Source organism: Pituophis catenifer, unplaced genomic scaffold, assembly GCF_029215685.1.
Source record: "Pituophis catenifer annectens isolate HBS135680 unplaced genomic scaffold, rPitCat1.0.hap2 SCAF_7, whole genome shotgun sequence".
In the NCBI taxonomy this organism is placed as follows: Eukaryota; Metazoa; Chordata; class Lepidosauria; order Squamata; family Colubridae; genus Pituophis; species Pituophis catenifer.
This window is the reverse complement of record NW_027256887.1, coordinates 11309081-11331792: the sequence shown is the minus strand read 5'-3', so window position 1 is coordinate 11331792 and position 22712 is coordinate 11309081. Positions and strand designations below refer to the sequence as shown.

The 22712-nt window shown below is 44.4% G+C and overlaps 1 protein-coding gene across 3 annotated transcripts in view; it reads right to left on the bottom strand.

The window, feature by feature from the left end:
• KIAA0930 (KIAA0930 ortholog) overlaps window positions 1–18579 on the bottom strand; it is a 70837-nt gene extending 52258 nt beyond the window's left edge. For 2 of the 3 annotated variants that reach the window (XM_070946847.1, XM_070946848.1), the window contains exon 1: window positions 18250–18579. In XM_070946847.1, coding sequence (XP_070802948.1) covers window positions 18250–18382 — 133 coding nt within the window. In that variant the 5' untranslated portion in view covers window positions 18383–18579. Of the gene's footprint in view, window positions 1–3550; window positions 3685–18249 lie in introns of all 3 variants that reach the window. The other variant, XM_070946849.1, reaches the window with a different exon arrangement.
• Between the last annotated feature and the right edge of the window lie 4133 nt (window positions 18580–22712).

Sequence of the window (22712 nt, the reverse complement as noted above, 5' to 3'; positions counted from 1 at the left end):
ATTCCAGTATTTGAGGAGAGTCAACTTCTTTTCCAAAGCACCAGAAGGCAAGACAAGAAACAATGGATGGAAACAAATCAAGCAACCTGGAATTCAAGGAGAACCTTAGTAATAGTCAGAACAATTAACAAGTGGAACGGCTTGCCTTCAAAAATTGTGGTGTCCCGCACGTGCCCCTCGCACATGCGCCCCGGCTCCCCGCGCATGTGCATGCACCCCACTGACCTGAAGACCATCTGCCCGGCAGGAGGCATGCACGCATGCACAATGTCAGGTTTCGATGTCGTCTCAAATAAATTGCATTTCCAAACAGATAATCTCTGATGAAATCTTTCATTTATTAAGCACGACAATCTGTCCCCGATTATGTCGAAGCCAACACTGGCTTCCTGACCCCAAACTTTCCCTTTCCGTTCCCCAATTCTCTGCATCTCATTGGCCATCTTCCAAATCACTCTCCCCATATCTACTACTTCAGCTCCCAGGAATGTCCCCCCTCCCACCCCATCTCCTAGGGGATATTATCTTCAGGGAAAATAAGTAGGTGAAAAGTCAAGCGTCCTCTTGCCAGCTGCTCCCTCTTCTCTTCCTTATGTCAGCACTGGAACGAATGTAGTTTGAAGTGCTGACACACAACAGAGCTGAAGTGGGGCAACGGCTCATGTACCATCAGAGAGGATGCTGTGTCCCACCTCTGGCACACGTGGTATTGCCATCGCTGATATAGGGTCTCCTGCCTGAGCAGGGGGTTGGAGTAGAAGATCTCTCCAAGGTCTTCTACTGGACCAAGTGCCCAAAGCCTATTCTGATTGTATTGTAAACAAGGCAGGACAAAAGTACATCTATAAACAAGCTGCCAGATCATTCAGACACAGAACAGTTGGAAGGTTTAAAAAATTCATAGTGATCATCTATTCCCGTGTAGGAATCCACCTCTGCAGCAGTTTAGACAAAACAATGAAACATACTGTAGGCTTATGAAATTAATAATGCATTCGATGCCCTTTACTTTATTCTCACGCTAGATTTTGGGGGGGGGAGCTAAAGCTAAAGCTGATTGCATCCATGTGGATCTTTAGGAAAAAAGAAAACTTGGTTGGTTTCATTCATGAAAGTCACGGGCTCAATGGCTCAGCCTTCAGAACAGATTGTCTGTATCTCCTGAGAGATTAATGAGCTTCCTGATGCATTTTTTGGGGGGTTCTTGGTAGAATCTGCTTAACCTTTCAATAAAAAGGGAGATCTTAATTAAAAGTAGGTTCTCATGGCGATATTAAATATGCGTCATATTTTATTCTAATCCAACAAGAGAGATTCACAGGCAAGGGCAATTTTGTGGCACTGAAAACTAGGCTTCCCCGCGGTAGCATATTCCAGATGTGCTAGATCACAGTTGACATTAATTTTCAGCAGGTTTACTTTAAAGCATAAATGAGAAGTGGGGGAGGGGGGCTCCCAGAGCTCTGCATTATCCGAGCAAAGCCAAAAGGGGGGGAAAAAGCTTGATGCACAGAACTGAAAATAAGCATTTTATGCTACAAAGCCAGCACCTTACTCTGCAGCCAAATTCAGCAGTGACTTCTCTCCCCAAAAATCATGTTGTCCAGTTAAAGTCTGAGGTAAAATCTGGCATGCTTTGATACTGTTAATATTTAAGTATTAATTTAATGTTAGCATTTAATAGTTTTTTTATTTGTTTGTTTGTTTGTTAGTTTGATTTATATGCCGCCCTTCTCCGGAGACTCAGGGCGACTTACAATGCTTTTAAGCAATACCCTTCATACTTTTGTATATACCTGTTTAGTAGGGCTTTTGGCCCCCCCTAAGCGGTGTTCTATTTTTATACAAAGTCAGCTTATTGCCCCCACAAACCGGGTCCTCATTTTACCTACCTCGGAAGGATGGAAGGCTGAGTCAACCTTGAGCCTGGTGAGAATTGAACTCACAGAATTGCAGGCAGCTGGCAGCTAAATACTACTTTAACAGTAGTTTAGTCCACTGTACCACCAGGCTCCTCATAATATTGTTAATTTTAATATTTAATAGTTTAATACTGAGCAGGAGATTGGACTAGAAGACCTCCAAGGTCCCTTCGAACTCTGTTATTCTATTGTAACACACTTCAGCCCCTGGGGCTGTCCTGCAAAATTTTGTTCCATGCAACAGGACAAAACCACAGATTGCTCCCGTTTCTTTCAAAATAAAAAGAAAATCAGAGCCCATCTCTGAAAATAAAGACAGTCAAGCAATCTCCTCTTTAGTTTTTTTCCCCCCTAGGCCAGGGGTGTCAAAAAAAGGGGCCTGGTGGCTCAGCAGACTGATAGCATTGTGATTAACACCAGCTGCCTGCAATTACTATAAGTTCGAATCTCACCAGGCTCAAGGTTGACTCAGCCTTCCATCCTTTCTAAGGTAGGTAAATTGAGGACCCAGATTGTGGGGGCAATAAGCTGACTTTGTAAAAATATACAAAAAGGATGAAGGCTATTGCTTAATGCATTGTAAGCCGCCCTGAGTCTCCGGAGAAGGGCGGCATATAAATCAAATTAAAAAAAACAAAAACTCAAAATCAACGGATTTCCCTCAACGGCTTGTGGGGTGCTTAAATCTGGCCTGCGTGGCCGGCCTGGAAATATCAAAGGACCAGCCCGCAGCCTGTTTTCAGCCTCCATGGCCATTTGCAGTACTCTGCCGGTTGAAAAGAGGCCGCGTGGAGGCCCCGTAAAGCCTCCGTGCTGCCCATTTTTGGCCAGCAGAGTGCTGCAGGAGGCCGGGGAGACCGAAAACGGGCTTCACGGGGCCTCCGCGTGGACCGTTTTTGGCCAGCAGGGTGCTGCAGGAGGCTTCCGTCCTCTCTCTCCCCCCGACCGACCGACCCATGGAGAACTACAATGCTGATCCAGCCCTCAAAGAAATCCAGTTTGACACCTCTGCCCTAGGCGGTCTTCTGCAATGAACAGGTGCAAATATCTGATCCCTTCTCCCCCCCTTTCAGGTGGGATGCCACCCCCCCTCCCCTCTGTGGAGTTTGAAAGCACACACAACACTGATCCCCATTGTAGGAAGCAGCTTCTGCCTCCAGGATTCCAAATAAGTCTGGCATGGAAATTAACAGACATAACAAAGAAACAGTATTAATCATCCGCTTTTTATTCAGCCGTGATTCATTAAAGCTGATTAAGAAGCACACTGTCTAAACCCTTCCGTAGGGGTGTTGTTGAAGAAGGCACAGGAACTGTCAGCTTTGATTGGGTATATTATATAGTCATATATAATTATGGAAAGTTTTGTTCTTTGATGTTTCTCCTATGTGAATTAGGACTATGCAAAGATTTTGAAGAAGCTGCTGTATAAGATTTGGTGATGTAGATAAAGCAGCTTTCTTCAAAGTGTGGAAGGAGCCATAAACTTTCAGGGCAGGGGATGTCTGTGTGTCTGCGTGTTCCCCAAAGCTTTGAAAGGTATCTCTTTGCTCCACTGGCACATTTAACACAGAGGCAACACAGAACATATTTCAAAGAAACCACGTGGGTTTTGTAAATGACTCAACTTCTTTAATGCTCCAAAGAGACAGGTTGTTGTGGCCCACCGGCGGCCCACCTCTGGCAGCAGAGTCGGACAGTGAGAAGGCTGGGGAGGAACATGGGCCAGTCCTGGGGGCTGGGGAAAGCTCGGATGAGGGCTCTGCATTGGAGGCAGAGAGGGAGCTAGACAACAGTGAGACAGCGGAGCAGCTGGAGCCTGTTCCCAGTGTGAACATGCATAGAGCTGCCAGAAGACAAGAATAACTAAGAAAGCAGGATCGACTTAGGAGTAAAGCCACACCTTGGAGATGATTGGCCCCTCCCATAGGAAACAAAAGAGGAGCGAACGGGGAGTGGGCTTTTACAGGAAACAATTTGTTTGTTTAGTCCAGGGGTCTGCAACCTTAAACACTCAAAGAGCCATTTGGACCAGTTTCCCACAGAAAAGAAAACACCGGGAGCCACAAAACCCTTCCCGTGCCTGACTATTTCTTGAGTGGCCACAAAACTAGCATATATAGTTGAATTAAAACATTCTGTTTTCTTCTGAAACTTTTCTTTTCCATGGTTCGCCTACCGGGGATTGAAAAGCTCAATAAATCATGTGCCGGTGGGTGCCGCACATTGGCGGTTGTGATGCATATTTTGAGTGACAGGGAGCCGCAGCAGAGGGGTGAAAGAGCCACATGCGGCTCCAGAGCCACAGGTTGCTGACCCCTGGTTTAGTCGTTTCAAGAGTAGGAAGATCTGTCCGTGACTCTGTGCCAAGTTTTGCCTTGCACTACGTTTGGAAACTAGTTACCTGGCAGCTTTCCAAGCGAGATAAGGTCTGTGTTGATAACTATTCCTCTGAAAGATTGTTTGCCAGGCCTTGCTGACTGTGAATGAAAGGAATTCACAGTTGTGTAAATAAAAGGGGTTTTACCGGGACAAAGACTCTGCCTCCTGTTTTTTGGGGAAGCCTAGGTCAGAACAGAGGCTTTATTCCTATTAATGTTTTCTATGGACCGCTTCTTTTGAATGTTTTGCCAACCCTCACAGCAATGCATCACAAGTCCCCAATGTTACACTTTCTAGATCAGATAAGGAACTACAGACAGCTCAACCTCAGTTACCCAAATGTCAATCACCCAGAACATTTGCCGAAACTGCTGTACAAAGTCCAACTTTCAACTCAGCCCAATCCATCTGTCCGCATGATTTATCGAGCCACTTAAAATCAGGGGGGGGGATCGAAGCTGGATTGGAAGTTGTCCTTCAAAACAATTCTTCTCAAAAGGAAACCTGCCTTCTCCTTAATAATATAACTCACGTGGGGAAACGGAACTGAAAAAGGCTTTTTTCTGAGGTCCTCGATTTTTGCAGCAAAAGCCTTTCAGAGAACCCACCCTGGCAAACCGAAATAATCGCATAAAATAACATTTTAAAAAAAATAACCACCAGCAGGCTTGTTGAAAAAAAAAATATTCTGTCTTTCCAATGACTGCAATGGAGCGGGGCAGGGGTGGCCGTATATTTAGTAGGATAGGGAGGGTGATCTCCTCCAGATATTTTGGATTAGTTCCCACAAGCCCCATCCAAGGCAACAAAATGGTGAGGAGACCCACAGAACTTTTCCAGATCATCAGACTTTGCTTTTGAATTCAAAACACATGGAAGTATCAATCGCCTTACTCTTGCTGGCCAACCATTCATCACACCATTTAAGGTCCATTTCCAAAATGCTTCTCTCTCTCCCACTTCACTGATTGATTGATTAAACCAGGGGTGTCAAACTCGATTTCATTGAAGTTGTTTGACCTCAGAGGTGGGGGTGGGGGAGTGGTCAGTTCGACATCACTCATCACTTGGGGGGGCTGGGCACCTGTGGTGGCCAAGTGCTAAGACAGGACTCCCTTCAGACCAGGGGTGAAATTCAGCAGGTTCTGACAGGTTCTGGAGAACCAATAGCGGAAATTTTGACTAGTTCGGAGAACCGGCAAATACCACCTCTGGCTGGTCCCAGAGTGGGGTGGGAATGGAGATTTTGCAATATCCTTCCCTCAGAAGTGGGGAGGGAATGGGGATTTTGCAGTATCCTTCCCTCAGGAGTGGGGTAGGAATGGAGATATTGCAGTATCCTTCCCTCAGGAGTGGGGAGGGAATGGGGATTTTGCAGTATCCTTCCCCCAGGAGTGGGGAGGGAATGGAGATTTTGCAGTATCCTTCCCCTGGAGTGGGGTGGGAATGGAGATTTTGCAGTATCCTTCCTCTGGAGTGGGGTGGGAATGAAGATTTTGCAATATCCTTCCCCTGCCACGCCCACCAAGCTACACCATACCCACCAAGCCACGCCCACAGAACCATTTGAATTCCGTCCACTGCTTCAGACCCTCCCTCCCTCTCCGTCCCTCCTTCCTTCCTTCCTTCATTCTCCTTTCTTCTTCCTTCTCCTCTTTCCTTATTTTTTCTTCCTTGCTCTCTTCCCATCTTTTTCTTTGTCTTTCCTCTTTCCCTTTCTTCTTTCCTATCCCTTCTTGCAAATTCAAATGCAAAAAGGGGAAACATTTCTCCTTTTGTTTTGTTTTTAGTTTGTTTTGCTAGCCCTCTGCCGACGAAAACGGACCCCAAGGGCAGTGCGTTTTCCCTGGCAGAGGGCTGCAGGAGGTAGTCATGGCCGAAAACGGAGCCAGAGAGGGCTGCATGCGGCCCTCCCAAGCTCCATTTTCACTGGCAGAGGCACTGCGGGCCAGTCCTTTGCTGTTTCCAGGGCAGCCCGCTGGCTAGATCTAAGCACCCCGCAGGCCACATCTGGCCCACAGGCCTTGAATTTGACACCCCTGGAATAACGCTAACGCTACCAAGTTTCTGAGGAGCTTCTGTTGCCCTTCTACTGCCTAATGATGCTGTAGCAGCGATTCTACGTTGAGATACCTGCTACAGGATTCCCAAAACCATGTGTATAAGAGCCAAGAAAACCTTACAATGACAGCATCAGAGATGTCCTCCCACACACCATTTCATGCGACGCTTAAAAGCTGGCTGCCCTTTCCTTTCAATACATCTTTTTTTTTAATAATTTTTTTTTATTTTATAGACAAACATATATAATCATTCAGTGTATCATCTGAGTACATCTTTTGTGTCTTCTTCCTACTCCTCCACTATTTATCATATCTTAATATTATCATTTCATTTATTATAACGTTTCTCCCACATTTCTTGCTTTTCTATTGATACATTTATCTATATTCTTTCTCTTCTTTCTTCTTCACTCATTTCATTACAACATTACCCTATATATATATATAAAACTCTTCTCTAACCAATGATAAAATTGCTCCCATACCTTAAAATATTCCAATTCCTCCTTTCAATACATCTTGAGGAGTATTGATTGTTTAATTTTAATATTGCTCAGTTTTAATTTCTTGTATGCCAACTCAGAGTCATTGCTATGAGATGGACAGCATAAAAATAAATAATAAAAGAACATAAAATAAAATCCCGTCTCCTCAAAAACAAAAGAAGAGATACCTTCTTATTTTCTGGAGTACCATCTACTGCCTTGAAATTGCATTTCCCTCTCCATGGCCAGAATGCCATTGCAACATATGCCATGGTGCCTCCCAATAGCCAAGAGAGGGCTCGACCCAGCCAATCGACTGACCTATAAGCAGGGTGGATAAAAATCAATGATTTTTTTAAAAAAATCAAAAAAATCAGATTTTTTTTATTTAAATCGGATTTTTTTGATTTTTATCGAATTTATTTTAATAAAAAACTTTTGGGGTAAAAATCTATCGTAAGATAGTTTTCTATTTAAGATACATAAATAATTTAGTTTATTCAGCATGAAATGGAGCTTAGTTATGTAGCATGAGGCTGTATATTCTGCAACACTGGGACTATCGGTGAGTCAACAGTGGGTCAAAGGAGTAGCAGAGATGACAGTTGCTCTTTAAAAATTATGATTTAAATTGAGTTGATTTAAATCAAGCCTTTTTACTAGTGATTTAAATCATGATTTAAATTGTGATTTAAATCAACTCGATTTAAATCAAATCCACCCTGCCCATAAGGTTGACCACCTTATCTTGGAATATGCAACCTACGTTACTTTCGCTCTGTATTGGGTTTCTCATTCCACTCTTAACCTTTCTTCCTTCTCTTTCCATATATGAACATAGAGAAACTATCTGTTTACATAAAATCCTGATCCGCCCACCTAAAATGCTGTCTGGGCCTTGCTGCTGCTGAAAGATCTGTCGGATATTTTTTAAAAAAATAAATAAAAATAAAATGGAGATCCTGGGAAACCCAGCAGAAGCACCATGTGGAGGATAACTGTCTCATTCTTTCCATTTCTGTGCTCTGGAGATCCTCCCTTTGTATCGGTGGATCTGTGGGGAGGCATCGTGACATTGTCACACGCATGATGCACAATGGCAATGGTACAATGACATCGTGTCACATATGACATCACCCTGGGTGGGCTTCAAAAATTTTAGCAAGGGGTTCTCTGCCCCGTTGCTGGGTGGGTGTGGCCATGGTGGGCATGGCCTAACTGGCCTCCTGCATCACGGCAGGGGGGGGCATTTTTGCCCTCTCTGGGCTACGGAGGCTGTCCTTGAGCCTCCGGGAGGGCGAAAACGGCCTCCCCAGTCTCCGGAAGCCCTCTGGAGGCCAGAAACAAACTCATTTCCGGCCTTCCTGAACTTCCAGTAGGCTCATTTTTTGCCGTCCCCGAGCCACCATGAGCACCCTGCACTTACCTGCATCCAAAACGGGCTGCATGGGGACTCCTGGGAGAGGAGGGGCAGGGTGGGCGGGGCCAGCCAGGAGAGGGATTTGGGGGTTCTCCGAACTACACAGAATCTTACCTAGAGGTTCTCCTGAATCCCTGCGAACCCCCAGCAGGATGAAATGCATTAAATTACAGAGTATTGTTATCTAATAGCAGCATTTCTTAATTTAATTCTAATATTCCTATCCCAAAATACTTGGATTCTTTATTTCAGACAGTAAAATGCATTTGGCCCATGCTAATATGAAAAAAAAAAAGATCCAGTATTTTCAAAGAAAATTAAAGATCAAATCAGAGGGTAAAATATGAATGTTATATATTACTACACTAGAACATCATATATCTTTTATACTAAACTGAACCTTATTTATACAGTAGGATTAATGTTGGCTTTATTTTTGCAGCTACATATTCAATGACAGGTCCTTTGGGAAAAAGCTGTAAATCTTACAGAATATAAACTTCTCCTCTTTCTAGCAATAATTATTCAGGACCTTTTAAAAGATTATGCAAATTGAGAGCATAATAATTTTTGCCAGGGGCAAAACCCCCAAAAATATTTAAATACAACTAGAATGGGTTGATTAAAGTTGCAGGTATTATTAATAAAGAGAAACAGCAGGTGATCCAATATACAGGTAGTCTTTGACTTACAACCACAATTGAGCCCAAAACTTATGTTGCTAAGTGAAACATTTGTTAAGTGAAATTTGCCCCATTTTATGGCTTTTCTTGTCACAGTTGTTAAATGAATCACTGTAGTTATTAAGTTGTTGTTAAGTGAATCTAGCTTCCCCATTGACTTTGCTTGTAAGGTGGCCGCAAAAGATGATCACATGACCTTGGGACATAGCAATGGTCATAAATATGAATCAGTTATCAAACATCTGAATTTTGCTCATGTGACGGTGGAGATGCTGCAACGGTCATAAGTGTGAAAAATGGTCATAAGTCACATTTTTCAGTGCCCTTGTAACTTTGAACAGTCATTAAGCGTAAATTGAGGACTACCCTTAATTGTTCATTATCTGGAGGTAGGAGGGGGGAAAACATTCCATTTTTCTCCTTACCAACCCAATGCAATGTTGGAAATCAATTATGAAAAGGGATTCAGGATTAAAATGGCTATGATGGGACAAACTAATGAAAAACAGAAATCTGAAAATAAGCCAAGGTCAGACTAGGACTGCAAAGGAAAATAAATCTAGAAAAATCCTGCCTCCTCCTCCCTTGTATCTCTATGGGGCTGGAAGTGATTTGGGATGCTACTGAGTGACCCGGAGATTTTCAATCTTAGCAATTTTGATGGGTGAACTTCAACTCCCAGAATTTCCCAGATTGCATGCTGACTTGAGGAATTCTGGGAGTTGAAGTCCACCCATCTCCAACACTTATCTTAACGTTGCTGAGATTGAGAAATATTGGACTGTTTCATTCAAAGACATTCTGTCTCCTAATCATGGGACCCACAGTCCACCCTGTGCTTCCCGCTACACCTGTACATACAAACACACATGTACGGACCAGATACACGCCGATAACATATATATCTGATTAGACTTTGGGGAGAAAGTATAGGTAGAGATCTACATACATTAAACATGGCACTACTGAAGCAAATACAGATTTTACAGATTGAATATTCCACCAAGGCAATGATCTGAAAGATGATCTCCTAATCAACCATGAAATATTTGCAGAGTATGCCAACAAAGGTTTTACAATGGGTTTCACAATCCCCAGGCATAAATAGGATTGAAAATTTGTGGGAGAGCTCAAATATGGAGGGTAACACACTGACCCCTAAAATTATTTCTGAATTAGAAGAATGTTGCAAGGAAGAGTGGGAAAAAACTTCTGAAGGAATTAGCTCTTAGCTATCTATAGGAAATATCTGGACATTTGTATCCAAGGATTGGGAAGAGGTGATCCCTCAAGTAGCCTGGCCCCATGCCATGGACGGATTTAATTGCCAAAATCAGGACCTTTAAATTTTTATTAATTTACTAATATCCCACAGGGGACACGGTGGTTCAGTGGCTAAGACACTGAGCTTGTGGATCGAAAAAGATCTGCAGTTCAGCGGTTCGAATCCCTAGCGCCGCGTAACAGGGTGAGCTCCCGTTACTTGTCCCAGCTTCTGCCAACCTAGCAGTTCGAAAGCACGTAAAAAATGCAAATAGAAAAATAGGGAACAGCATTCCGTGCGCCTTTGGCGTTTAGTCATGTCGTCCACATGATCACAGAGATGTTTTCGGACAGCGCTGGCTCTTCGGCTTTGAAACGGAGATGAGCACCGCCCCCTAAAGTCAGGAATGACTAGCACATATGTGCAAAGGGAACCTTTACCTTTAATATCCCACATTTATTATTTTTATGAATAATTCAAGGCAGCTAACATCCTCAATACTCCCTCCGCTTCCTATATTCTCCACAACAAGCCTGAGGGATGAGTTGTCTGAGAGAGAAAGTGTGACCAGCCCAAAGTCACCCAGCTGGCTTTTAAGCCTAAGGTTGGATTAGAACTCACAGTTTCCTGGTTTCTAGCCTGGTGCCTTAACCACTACACCAAATGGCTCTTTCACCCAGGGAAGCAGACTGGAAACCAAAGCAGCTCACAGAGCACAGGTGTAGCAAATGTCCTTCTAGGAAGGCCCATGACACTGCATTTTCCATCAGCTGAAGCGTCTAGATACTCTTCAAGGGCAGCCCCATGTAAAGCGCAATACAGTAGTCCATTCAGGTGATGACCAGAGCATGAATAACTGTAAGAGCTTCCTGATACAGGAACAGGTGCAATTGGCACACAACACAAAGTTGTCCAAAAATGAAGATGGAATAGAATCAAATAAATAAATACAGACTTAGCATTTTGCCAATAATACCAATTAGGAAGCCCACTACACTGATTTTTTTTTTTTAATTTGATTTATATGCTGCCCTTCTCCGGAGACTCAGGGCAGCTTACAGTGCGCTAAGCAATAGCCTTCATACTTTTGTACATTTATACAAAGTCAGCTTATTGCCCCCACAAACTGGGTCCTCAATTTACCTACCTTAGAAAGGATGGAAGGCTGAGTCAACCTTGAGCCTTGGAGAGATTCGAACCAGCAGAAATTGCAGGCAGCTGTGTTAATAACAGGGTGCACTAAACCACTGTACTATCAAGGCTCTGTGTGTGCGTGTGTGTGTGTGTGTGTGTGTGTGTGTGTGTGTGTAGGGGAGGCACTTCACTCCTGTGATTTCGTGTCATTGTCACCAAGGGACAACTGTGTTCAAGCTTAAAAAACTCCTGCTTTGCCATTGCAGTACTCAAGCACTATGGGCCCTGCCACTTTTCCATGGGCAGAAACACCTATCAAACTTCTCCCTAAGTTCTCCACTGCCCTGCAGTTGCTAAATTGCTGCAGGACAGTGCTTCTCAAAGTTGGCAACTTTAAGATGCGTGGGCTTCAACTTCCAGAATTCCTCACCCAGCATGCTCATCTTAGAGAACGCTTGGAGTTGAAGTCCACATATCTTGAAGGCGACCAAATTGAGAAACACTATTTTTTCCAATTTACAGTGTTATCTGAATAGCTCTGTTAAATGTGGAACTAGGATAACAGAATAACAGAGTTGGAAGGGACCTTGGAGGTCTTCTAGTCCAACCCCCTGCTTAGGCAGGAAACCCTACACCACTTCAGAAAAATGGTTATCCAACATCTTAAAAACTTCTAGTGTTGGAGCATTTACAACTTATGGAGGCAAGTTGTCCCACTGATTATTTCTTCTAACTGTCAGGAAATTTCTCCTTAGTTCTAGGTGGCTGCTCTCCTGGATTAGTTTCCACCCATTGCTTCTTGTCCTACCCTCAGGTGCTTTGGAGAATAGCTTGACTCCCTCTTCTTTAGGGCAGCCCCTATTTTAGAGTCTTAGTATCCTTCCTTTTGGAAGCAATATTGTGCAACTTTTTCTATAAGACTACCAAAACACAGCCATCACTAAAAAGTTAACACTAAACTTTACCTATTTTCTTTTACTACTGTAAGGAATATCCTATCACCGGTACTTTCCATATCTGCTTGATAATCATATGTAGGTTAGTCAAATGTATATCCGTTTATCGCCAATCAAAGCAACCAGATTAGCAAATCTATCAGCAGTGTTGCAAAATCTTGAAGTTGTTTACAGTTGAATAGTGACTCGTTTAATTCTTTTAATTTATAATCCACAGTATGAGTTGCAGAGTTTCTGTTCTTAATGGTTTAAGGCAGCGGTCACCAACTGGTGGTCCGTGAGAAAATTTGGGTGGTCCACAGAAAAATTATTTGCATGTTTATATTGCACTAAATCTAGGGCCCTCAAATTACGGCCCCTGGGCCGGATATGTACAATGAGTGTTTGTGTTGCTGCAGAGTGTCTCCCCCCTTCGGGGGTCTTTTTGTGTGGGTCGGAGAGGGGTAGAAAATCCGACTCAGGGTCTGCTTCAGCCTCCTGGTACAGGGCTTTGGGTGAAGGCTGGAGGGAAGTACTGCTGGTGGCGAAGAGCTGGAGGGCCTTGTTCCAGTGGGACTGCATCATGGACTGGAACTGGCTGACCATCTCAGCCCGCTGAGCCTCCAGGCGCCAGTACCTGGCCTTGCACTCCCACAGGTGTTCCCTCTGCTTGGAAAGTCTATGCTCATAGTCTTCAGTGAGGTGCTTCTGCTGAGCCTTCTTCTCAGCCACATCCAATTTGAACTGAGCCAGCTGTTTAGCCAACTCTTTCTCATGGTGGCTGCTTAGCTCCAACAATTGCTTCCTGTTGGGGGCCTAAGGAGCCTGGGCAGGCAGGCGAGGAGTGGCTGAGAGAGGAGCGAGTAGAGGCCAGCGAGGCGCCCCTTGACGTGAGTGACATCGAGTTGGCCATGCCCACCGAGTCACATGCCCACCTAGCCACCTCCACCCAGCCGGTCATTAGACGGATCATATTAGTGGTCCGTGGGATTTAAAATTATGAATTTAGTGGTCCCTGAGGTCTGAAAGGTTGGTGACCCCTGCTTTAAGGTTTCTCCACCTTGGCAACTTTTAAGATGTGTGGACTTCAACTCTGGGGAATTTTGAGAGTTGACGTCCACACATCTTAAAGCAGCCAAGGTTAAAAAAACACTAATTTAAAACATTCCAAGGATATTTCTGAACTGTAAAACGAAGTCTCGCCCTTGTATTTTACCTATAGTAGCTTCACAAACACTAAAGTGGAAAAATTGTTCCAAGAATCAGCAATATATATATATTATATATATATATTTATCACACTTCTTTGGTTCTCCTTACTTCTTCTTGCCTAATGGCATTGTATTTTATGTATAATTTAAAATTTTTAAGGCTGCCCAACCCACAACAATTATATTATAACCATCGCATTTGAAATATTAAGATGGCTGTTATAAATTGAATGCCGTCAAATTAAGTTGTTTTTCAACTTGTGAGTTCCCTGAAGAGTACAGTATTCAAGAGAGTTAATTAAAGAAAAAGTGCATGGTTTTTAATGCTAGACAGATTCCAATATTCTTGCACCGGAAAAGTAGAGAAATGAAGATGTAGCTTGAATTATTTTGCCAGAGGTCTGCATTGCATATTAAATCTACCGGTTTCTCTAACTGATTTCTTTGGCAGCCGAGTTTGCATTGTAGTTCAAACATAATGAATTGGGCTGCAGATTTTTCTCTAGGTTTCTAACAGAGTTAGAAACAAGCACAGGGAATCTTTTTAATAGCAGTGCATAACACACAAAAGGCTGTTCCCATCATGCACTTAGGAGATCTTGACAAATGCTATGAAGTCACCGATTCAGAGCAAAGGGAGGGTACCACTTCAAGGAAGGGTGGAAAGGGAACAAAAGGAGAATGAATCATGGAATGATCATGCAACTTCTAAGGCATAGCCAAGACTGTGAGCAAGGAGACAATCTTGAGATCTGTCCAGGAAGGAGAATGGTCATCAGGCAAAGCACCGGCAACATACAGCAGGCAAATGAGAAGACCAAGCTTGACCTCAAAGGCCATAGATGACCTCTAGTCTGTCTTAGCTGAGCTTCAATCAGACAATAGGAAGCCATGGGCATTTGCGATGGGCAGCTCCTCATCTAATTAAGAGAAAAATATTGGAAGAAAGCAGCTGCAAACTGTGATTTCCTTCCCCCCCCCAAAAAAAATACCAGTATTTCTCCACCTTGGCAACTTTAAGATGTGTGGAATTCAATTCTGGAGAATTCTGGGAGTTGTTGAAGTCCATACATCTTGAAGTTGCCAAAGTTGGCGAACACAGCTCTAGAGACTGGTATTCATTCTTCAGGGAATGTCTTCTACACCAATGGTTGAACCGGGGGTGAAATGTAAAATGTGTTACTACCGGTTCTGTGGGCGTGGCTTGGTGGTGGTGGGGGTAATGTGACTGGGTGGGCGTGGCCAACTTTTTTTTTTTTTTTTACTTTTCAAAGCATTTTTTCTAATGCTTTGAAAAGCCTCTGCCAATCAGGCAACTCAGCTGGGATCATCAGAGAGGCTTTTAAAAAAATGCTTTGAAAAGCCTCTCTGCCAATCAGGCAACTCAGCTGGGATCGTCAGAGACTTTTCAAAACATTTTTTTAACCACCTCTTCGGCCAAGAGGTTGCAGAAAAAAATGCTTTGAAAAGTCTCTGAGGATTCCAGCTGAGCCGCGCAATCATCAGAGGCTTTTTTTTTTACTTTTAAAAGCATTTTTTTGTCGGAAGAGGTAGTAAAAAAAAAAAAAAAGCCTCTGATGATTGTGCAACTCAGCTGAGCATGGAGGGGGGAGGGATTTTTGCTACCGGTTCTCCGAACCACCCGCCACCATCGCTACCGGATCGGGCGATCCGGTCCGAACCGGGAGCATTTCACCCCTGGGTTGAACTGTTTCTACAATCTGTCCACACTACAAAACCCTCTGCATGGAACAAAGGATTCTGGGAAACCAGCCCCTGCTCTTAATATGGGTCTACTGGGACCACCCAGAACCAGTTTGGCCTAGTGATGAAGGCATCAGGCTAGAAATCTAGAGGTGTGTGCTCTAGTCCTACCTTAGGCATGAAAGAGGGGTGGGTTGTCCCCGGTTCAGACCAGTTCACAAGAACCGGTAGTAAAACCGGCGGAAGGCTCCGCCCACTGACCCAGATGTCATCAGAAGTGATCTGCGCCTACGGGCACAATGCGAACCGGTAGTAAAGGTAAGTAAAACCCACCCCTGCCTTGAGCCTGTCACACTCATTCTCTCTTCTCAACCCAACCCACCTCACAGGGTTGTGGGGGAAAATAGGAGTAGGAACAAGTATTAGGTATGTTAAATTTATATTTATCAACAAAGAAATAAAGGACATAGTAAAGAATATTAGGTATGTTCACGGCCTCAAGTTATTTATAAAAATAATGACAGGATAATAATAAATATCAATCCATCAGTCAGAATAGATCACGGGCATCAAACTCACCGCATCACGTTGATGTCACGTGACGTATCATCACGTTTTCTGCCTTTGCGGAACTGGAGTGGGCGTGGCCTGTGCATGATGCATCCGGCCCGCAAGCCGCCAATTTGACACCCCTAGCATAATGTATTTGTTGTTTCCTAATGACCTCCTTCCTAGTAACTGGAGCAGCTTCCCACTTTGGGGGGGGGGAGGGCGGGGAGGGAATCTGGCAAACCATTTTACAGGCAAGCTCCTTCATCACTTCCCATCTTTTGCTGAGAAATCTCCCAGTAAACCATGGGAAATTCTCAGGATTTCCCAAAATGGGAAATACACTTTAATACACTTATTAGATGCTAATCCAGAGATCTTCAAACTTGGCAGCTTTAAGACTTGTGGACTTCAACTCCCAGAATTCTCCCAGCATAGCTGGCTGGAGAATTCTGGGAGTTGAAGTCCACAAGTCTTAAAGCTGCCAAGTTTGAAGACCTCTGTGCTAATCCAACAAATACTGTGGCCATGCAATTTGTTTGCAGAAGTAAGCTGTAAAGAAGACATCAGCAAGATGCTTTAGCGCATTTCTTTAGATGATGTTGGAGACGGGATTATGTTAGATCTTTGAATGTTACAAAATTCCAGTATGTGCAACAGGTGCTAATGAAAACAACAACAGACTCCAACTTGAGGAACACAAAGGCCTTTTTTTCTGTCTAGGAGGGTTTTTAATTGTTTACACTGCATTCTAGAAACTGGAGCATACATCCAGCTTTATTCTCCCTGCATAAAGATCCAGCTTTGTCCATTTTTCTCTCAGAGAAATAACGTCAAAGTTACAGATGGCAAAGCGTTGGATTTCTCACTGATAGGGACATCAGTGAGGGACAATACCCACATCCTGTTTTTTGCCTGCTCTGGTCACAAGAAACACGTTATATTACGGCCTGTGTTAGAAACAAGGCAGGAAGACAACAGAGAGAGGTGATTTCGACTAGTATCACAAAAATACAGACGACTTCCCCCCCCCAAATCAGGGGTCAGCAACCTGCGGCTCTGGAGCCACATGTGGCTCTTTCACCCTTCTGCTGTGGCTCCGTCACTCAAAATATGCGTCACAACCGCCAATGTACAACACCCACCGGCATGTGATTTATTGAGCTTTTCAACCCTCGGTAGGCCAACCATGGATAAATCCAAGAAAAGGAAAGTTTCAGAAGAAAACAGAACGTTTAATTCAACTACATATGCTAGTTTTGTGGCCGCTCAAGAAATAGTCAGGCACGGGAAGGATTTTGTGGCTCCCAGTGTTTTCTTTTTTGTGGGAAACAGGTCCAAATGGGTCTTTGAGTGTTTAAGGTTGCAGACCCCTGCTCTAAATAAATAAAACCTCTCAGAGGATTTCAGTTGCAGCAAGATCCAGCAGTACTTCCCAACCCAGAGAACATTAAAATGATAGTTTCCTCTTCTTGCCTCTTTTCTTCAGCCCAGCAAAGTAGCAGAGACATACCTTTGATACCCTACTACGTGAGGCAAGGCTGGCTACCTCCCCCCCCCCAAAAAAAAATAAAACTAAAGTGCAATTCACCCCCTCCTCCTCACCCTCTTCGGAAATTAAGCCAGGACAGATGAGACAAACTTTGCTTTCCTCAAAAGAATATGAGTCACTCACAGATTTGTCTTACTAAGAGGATCTATTCCAGCAGGAAGTAGAGACAACTCTCATATAGGGGAATTATTAGGCCTGCTAGTATATCTATACAGTACTACTTACCCTAGGTTGTATCTACTGTAACAATTGTTATCTCCCACATTTAAGAATCTTGATGCAGGAATAAAGATTTTATTTATGAAAGGATCTTTTCCCTTTTTCTTAAGCACTTTTAACACCACGGAGCTTTCTGGTAGCAGTTCCGTCACCCTAATTCAGCAACTGGTGGCCAGTGTTTCGGGTATTATTTTGGCACGGCCACAATGATGGGCACACTTTGGAAACTACAGCCAGGTACAACCGGGCAGCTTGCAGGCATGAAATCATCCATCCATCCATCCCTCAGAATAGAGCTGGAAGGGACCTTGGAGGTCTTCTAGTCCAACCCCCCCAGGAGACCCTATATTATTTCAGACCAAGAAGAGGCCTGGTTCCTTTAACAAGAGTTGGAGGGGGGGGAGGCAGAATTATTTTTTTTTCCTTCCAGGTTCTCCTTTTGCACTGAAATGAGAAAAGCTACAAAGGGACAGTTCTTGTGCAAGGCGGGCTCCCACTTTTAAGGGACTTCGCAGGTTATGGGCGGAGGGAGGAAAAGAAACGAGCCCCTGAGCAGGTGCAGAGGGCTTCCGAGAAAGGGGGGGGTGCATTTCTCCCGGCCAAGCAAAGGCTGCGATTTTCTCTAACCAGGGAAACCAGTCTCCGGGTTGCCTCCCACCTCCCACCCCACCGCCTGCTGCTGCTTGGCATCTCCAACCGGCCCCCCTGGCCGCCCCTCCAACTCACCGAGCCCGCTGATCTCGTGGCGGAGGCTAACGCGGTTCCTCTCCTCCACTATGGCCCGCAGCATCTGCTGAAGGGAGCGGTCCAGCTCCCCGCTGTCGCCGTCCTGCTGCCCGGGAGCCGCGAAGGAGGCCATGCCAGCAGCGCCCGCCCAGCGTCGGGCATCTCAAGAGCTCGGGCCGGATTGCCCCTCCCCTGCCCCCGCGTGGGGACTAGGCAAGAGAGCTACTGCGGGGGCATGGATGGCTGAAATGCCCGTCCGCCTTCCCCTCCCTTCCCAGAGAGAGAGAGAGAGAGAGAGAGGCTTCCCCGCTGGCCGCCGCCGCCGCCGCTTCCGCCTCCGCAGCAGCAGCTGATCTGCGGCTGGCAGGCAGCGCTCGCCTTTTAGAACGCGTCCTGCTAGCTCGGCGCGTCGCAGCCAATGGGAGGTCGCGAAGAAGGGAGGGGCGTGGCTGAAGCCCGGGCTGGACCCCTGACGTCACCCATTCCCGGACCGCCAAGCGACCAGCTGATGCTGCTGCTGCTGCAGCCGAGGCTGAGAAGCCGCGGGAAAGCCAGACGAGCGTCCTTCCTGCAAACCGGCGGGCGTGATCCACACACCACGGTGGCCACAGGCAGACGGCTCCCTAAGCACCAGCCCTTGGGCTGATGTGGAGAAGAGGTAAGGAAGGGAATAAACACTTGGAATTGCAACCCTCTTTTGAACCTCATGGCAATTCCTAAATTATTATTAAGGTCCCTTTTATGTCTTCCAGGAATAAGTAGAACTGATCCAAAAGGGAGCCTGGATAGCTCTGCAGACTAAAAGCACTGTGATTTAACACCAGCTGTCTGCAATTAAAGTAAGTTTGAATCTCGCCAGGCTCAAGGTTGACTCAGCCTTCCATCCTTTCTAAGGTAGGTAAATTGAGGACCCGGTTTGTGGGGGCAATAAGCTGACTTTGTATAAAATATACAAAAGTATGAAGACTTATTGCTTAACGCACTGTAAGCCACCCTGAGTCTCCGGAGAAGGGCAGCATATAAATCAATTTTTTTAAAAAAACAAAAACCGGTAGCATTGGAAGAGTTGATTCCGGTCCAAAAGCAAAGTACCGAAACAGTCCAAAGCAGGGGTCTCCAACCTTGGCAACTTTAAGCCTGGCAGACTTCAACTCCCAGAATTCCCCAATTCAAAGAATTCTCCAATTCAAAGCAAAGCTGGCTGGGGAATTCTGGGAGTTGAAGTCCGTCAGGGTTAAAGTTTATTTATTGTTTATTTATTGGTTCAATTTATATGCTGCCCTTCTCCGGAGACTCAGGGCGGCTTACAATACGTTAAGCAATAGCCTTCATACTTTTTGTATATACCTGCTCAGTAGGGGTTTCGCCCCCCCCACAAGCGGTGTTCTTTTTTTTTATACAAAGTCAGCTTATTGCCCCCACAATCCGGGTCCTCCTTTTACCTACCTCGAAAGGATAGAAGGCTGAGTCAACCTTGAGCCTGGTGAGATTTGAACTTGAAATAATTGCAGGCAGCTGGTGTTACTTAACAGCACTTTAGTCTGCTACGCCACCAAGGCTCCTAGTTGCCAAGGTTGGAGACCCCTAGTCCAAAGGTTTTAGCAGAAGATAAAGACACTTTGGCAGCCAAAATCATGCTTTGTAAGGTATTGCATTTTAAAAACTGAATGCACTGGATTAGCAAGCGCCTTTCCTTTTATCACGGCCGTGAAATTGCATCACGCTAAACCCAGGATTGTACAAGTACACATGCATCATGATATGGCATGGATTTCCATGGGGGACAGGTCTGTAAATCCATATCATAAATGATAAAATAAGTCATTGCTCCCATAGGCCCAGCTTTGAAGCTCGGGCATCCTCCACAGATGCTCCGCTGGAAGCAGGATCTCTCAGGAATTGCAGATGAGTGATTTATGCACCTTCAGAATCTGGGTTTGCACAATGGATCCTCTTACCAGCTGGAGGACTTCATGGTCAGAGGAACTGCCTTGCCCCCAGTTGCATCAACCTATCCCATCCAATCGAATAAGGAAGACACCATACAGGCCCAAATCGAAGAATTTCAGTTGTTGGAGGCCCAAGAAGAGAGCCTTCTCTGCTATTGTTCCCACCCTCTGGAATATTTTTCCTCCCACAGGTGATGTGGGCCCCCAACCTTCCCTTTCCGAAGGATATGGAGACCTGGCTGTACCAATTTGCCTGGGGCTTGAAGAGTGATGCAACGCTGGGAGTGGTTAATACGTTTGAAGCAGTGATGAAATCCAAATTTTTGTACTACCGGTTCTGTGGGCGTGGCAGGGGAAGGATACTGCAAAATCTCCATTCCCACCCCATTCCAGGGGAACGATGCTGCAAAATCCCCATTCCCTCCCCACTCCTGGGGGAAGGATATTGCAAAATCTCCACTCCCATCGCACTCCTGGGGGAAGGATATTGCAAAATCTCCATTCCCATCCCACTCTGGGGCCAGCCAGAGGTGGTATTTGCCGGTTCTCCAAACTACTCAAAATTTCTGCTACCGGTTCTCAGAACTGCTCAAAATTTCCACTACCGGTTCTCCAGAACCTGTCAGAACCTGCTGGATTACACCTCTGCTTTGAAGACATGTTTTTAGTTTATTCTATTTTTGTTTTCATCTGGTTCCCGTTCTACTGATGTATTGTAGTTTTTGTATGGTTTTTTTAGCTACAAACTGCCCAGAGACACTAGAGAGTGAAACAGGTATGTATATGTGTGCCTAAAACTGTTCAATAAAGAAATCTACTAAGTTGTAGGATGGGTAATCAAACAGCTGAAGTTTGATTTTGGAACAAGCAAAAAAAAAAAAAAAACCCACAGAATTAGGAGATGCCTTTCATTTTAAGTCCCGTGTTGGGGACCTAATAAATATTGTGAAGTTTTATTTCACCTTCTTCAAGAAGCAGATTAATTCCTGATAATCCTAAAGAAGAGTGTAGAATGGCTCCGAGTTAAAAGACGCTGAGCTTGTCAGCTAGAAAACTCATAGCCCGGGTTCGAGACTCAAGTGCCGCACGATGGAGTGAGCTCCAGTGCCCTAGCTCCTGCTTAGTGAGCAGTTCGAAAGCACGCAAATGCAAGCAGATAAATAGGTACCACTTTGGTGGGAAGGTAACAATGTTCCGTAGACCATTGGTGCATTGGCTACATGACCACAGAAGCATCTTCAGACAACACTCAGCTAAGAAACAAAGATGAGCAGCGCCCCCTAGAGTTCAACATGACTGGACAGGAGGACCTTCATCTTTTATTCCTAAGGAAGAAGTTTTAGTCTTTTAGAACTGGAGTTTGGGTTTGAAGACAGTAACAAGGACATTCTGATTTTTGGAGACGGTGAACTAATAGGAATACTAAATATATCTCTGCTCCCCCATCAGAGCTTCCTTATGGGCCTCCACAATGCACACCCAAAGGGACATGTCACAAGAGATTGAGATGCTTCCCCGTAGGTGGAAAGGTCCAAAATGGTCTTTTTGAAGTGACAGAATCTAAGAAAATGTAGAGGAGCTTTACAAATTGAAGAGTTATCCACACTTTGTCATGCTATCAAATTTGGCCTGCTTTGGTTCTATAGAACCAATAGTAAAAGCTGTGGGAGACTCCGCTCACCCGCCCGGACGTCATAATTGATAATCTGCGCATGCCAGAAGCAAGCAATCAATGTCTGGAAAAGAGAGAATCGGGAAGATTTCATCCCTGGTGAACAAAGTTAGCCTGTTCTTGCTGGAAGAAAAAGTATTAAATTTTCTTCCAGCAAATAAATTAAAGGGACAGATTTGGTTAAATCTGCCCCTACAGATATTGAAGGTTGAGATCCATTTCCTGATTTTATGGAACAATGTTTATGAGATTTTCTTTTGCTTCCTTCTTGGTTTTAATTTATTAAGCATACAAACAATGAGAGTGTCCACCAAGATCTTAGCAAAGCATTCGTAGGTTGCAGAGCAATCCTAAGCAAAACAGAACCTTTGGCCTACTACTACCTTACAAAGTGAGAAGATAAAGGAAAAGGAGAGTGTAAATTACAGCATGGAGCTGGAGTGTTTTTGATAAACCCATCAATCCATGACATCATGGAACATCATTATGTATCTCTTCCTACTAGGTCATCATGCTAGCCGTACTATCTGTGACAATATGATCAGTGAATAGAAACAATATTTATTTTTATTTTATTTATTTAACAAATTTATATAACTCCCCTACTCCCCTACAAAACAAGATGTACTGACAGTAATGGCAATCATATGAACGTGAGACACTGCAAAGGTCATAAATGGCCTATAACTTTTCAGCACCAGGGTAATTTTAAAAGGTCACTGAATGAGTAGTCTGTAAGTGAGGATTGCCTATACTCCTCTTTTTAAAAAACATATTTAGCTGTTTGGTGAATTTTTTCTTGTAATTTGTAAATAACAATTTAAAAGGCGTTTTAAAACACG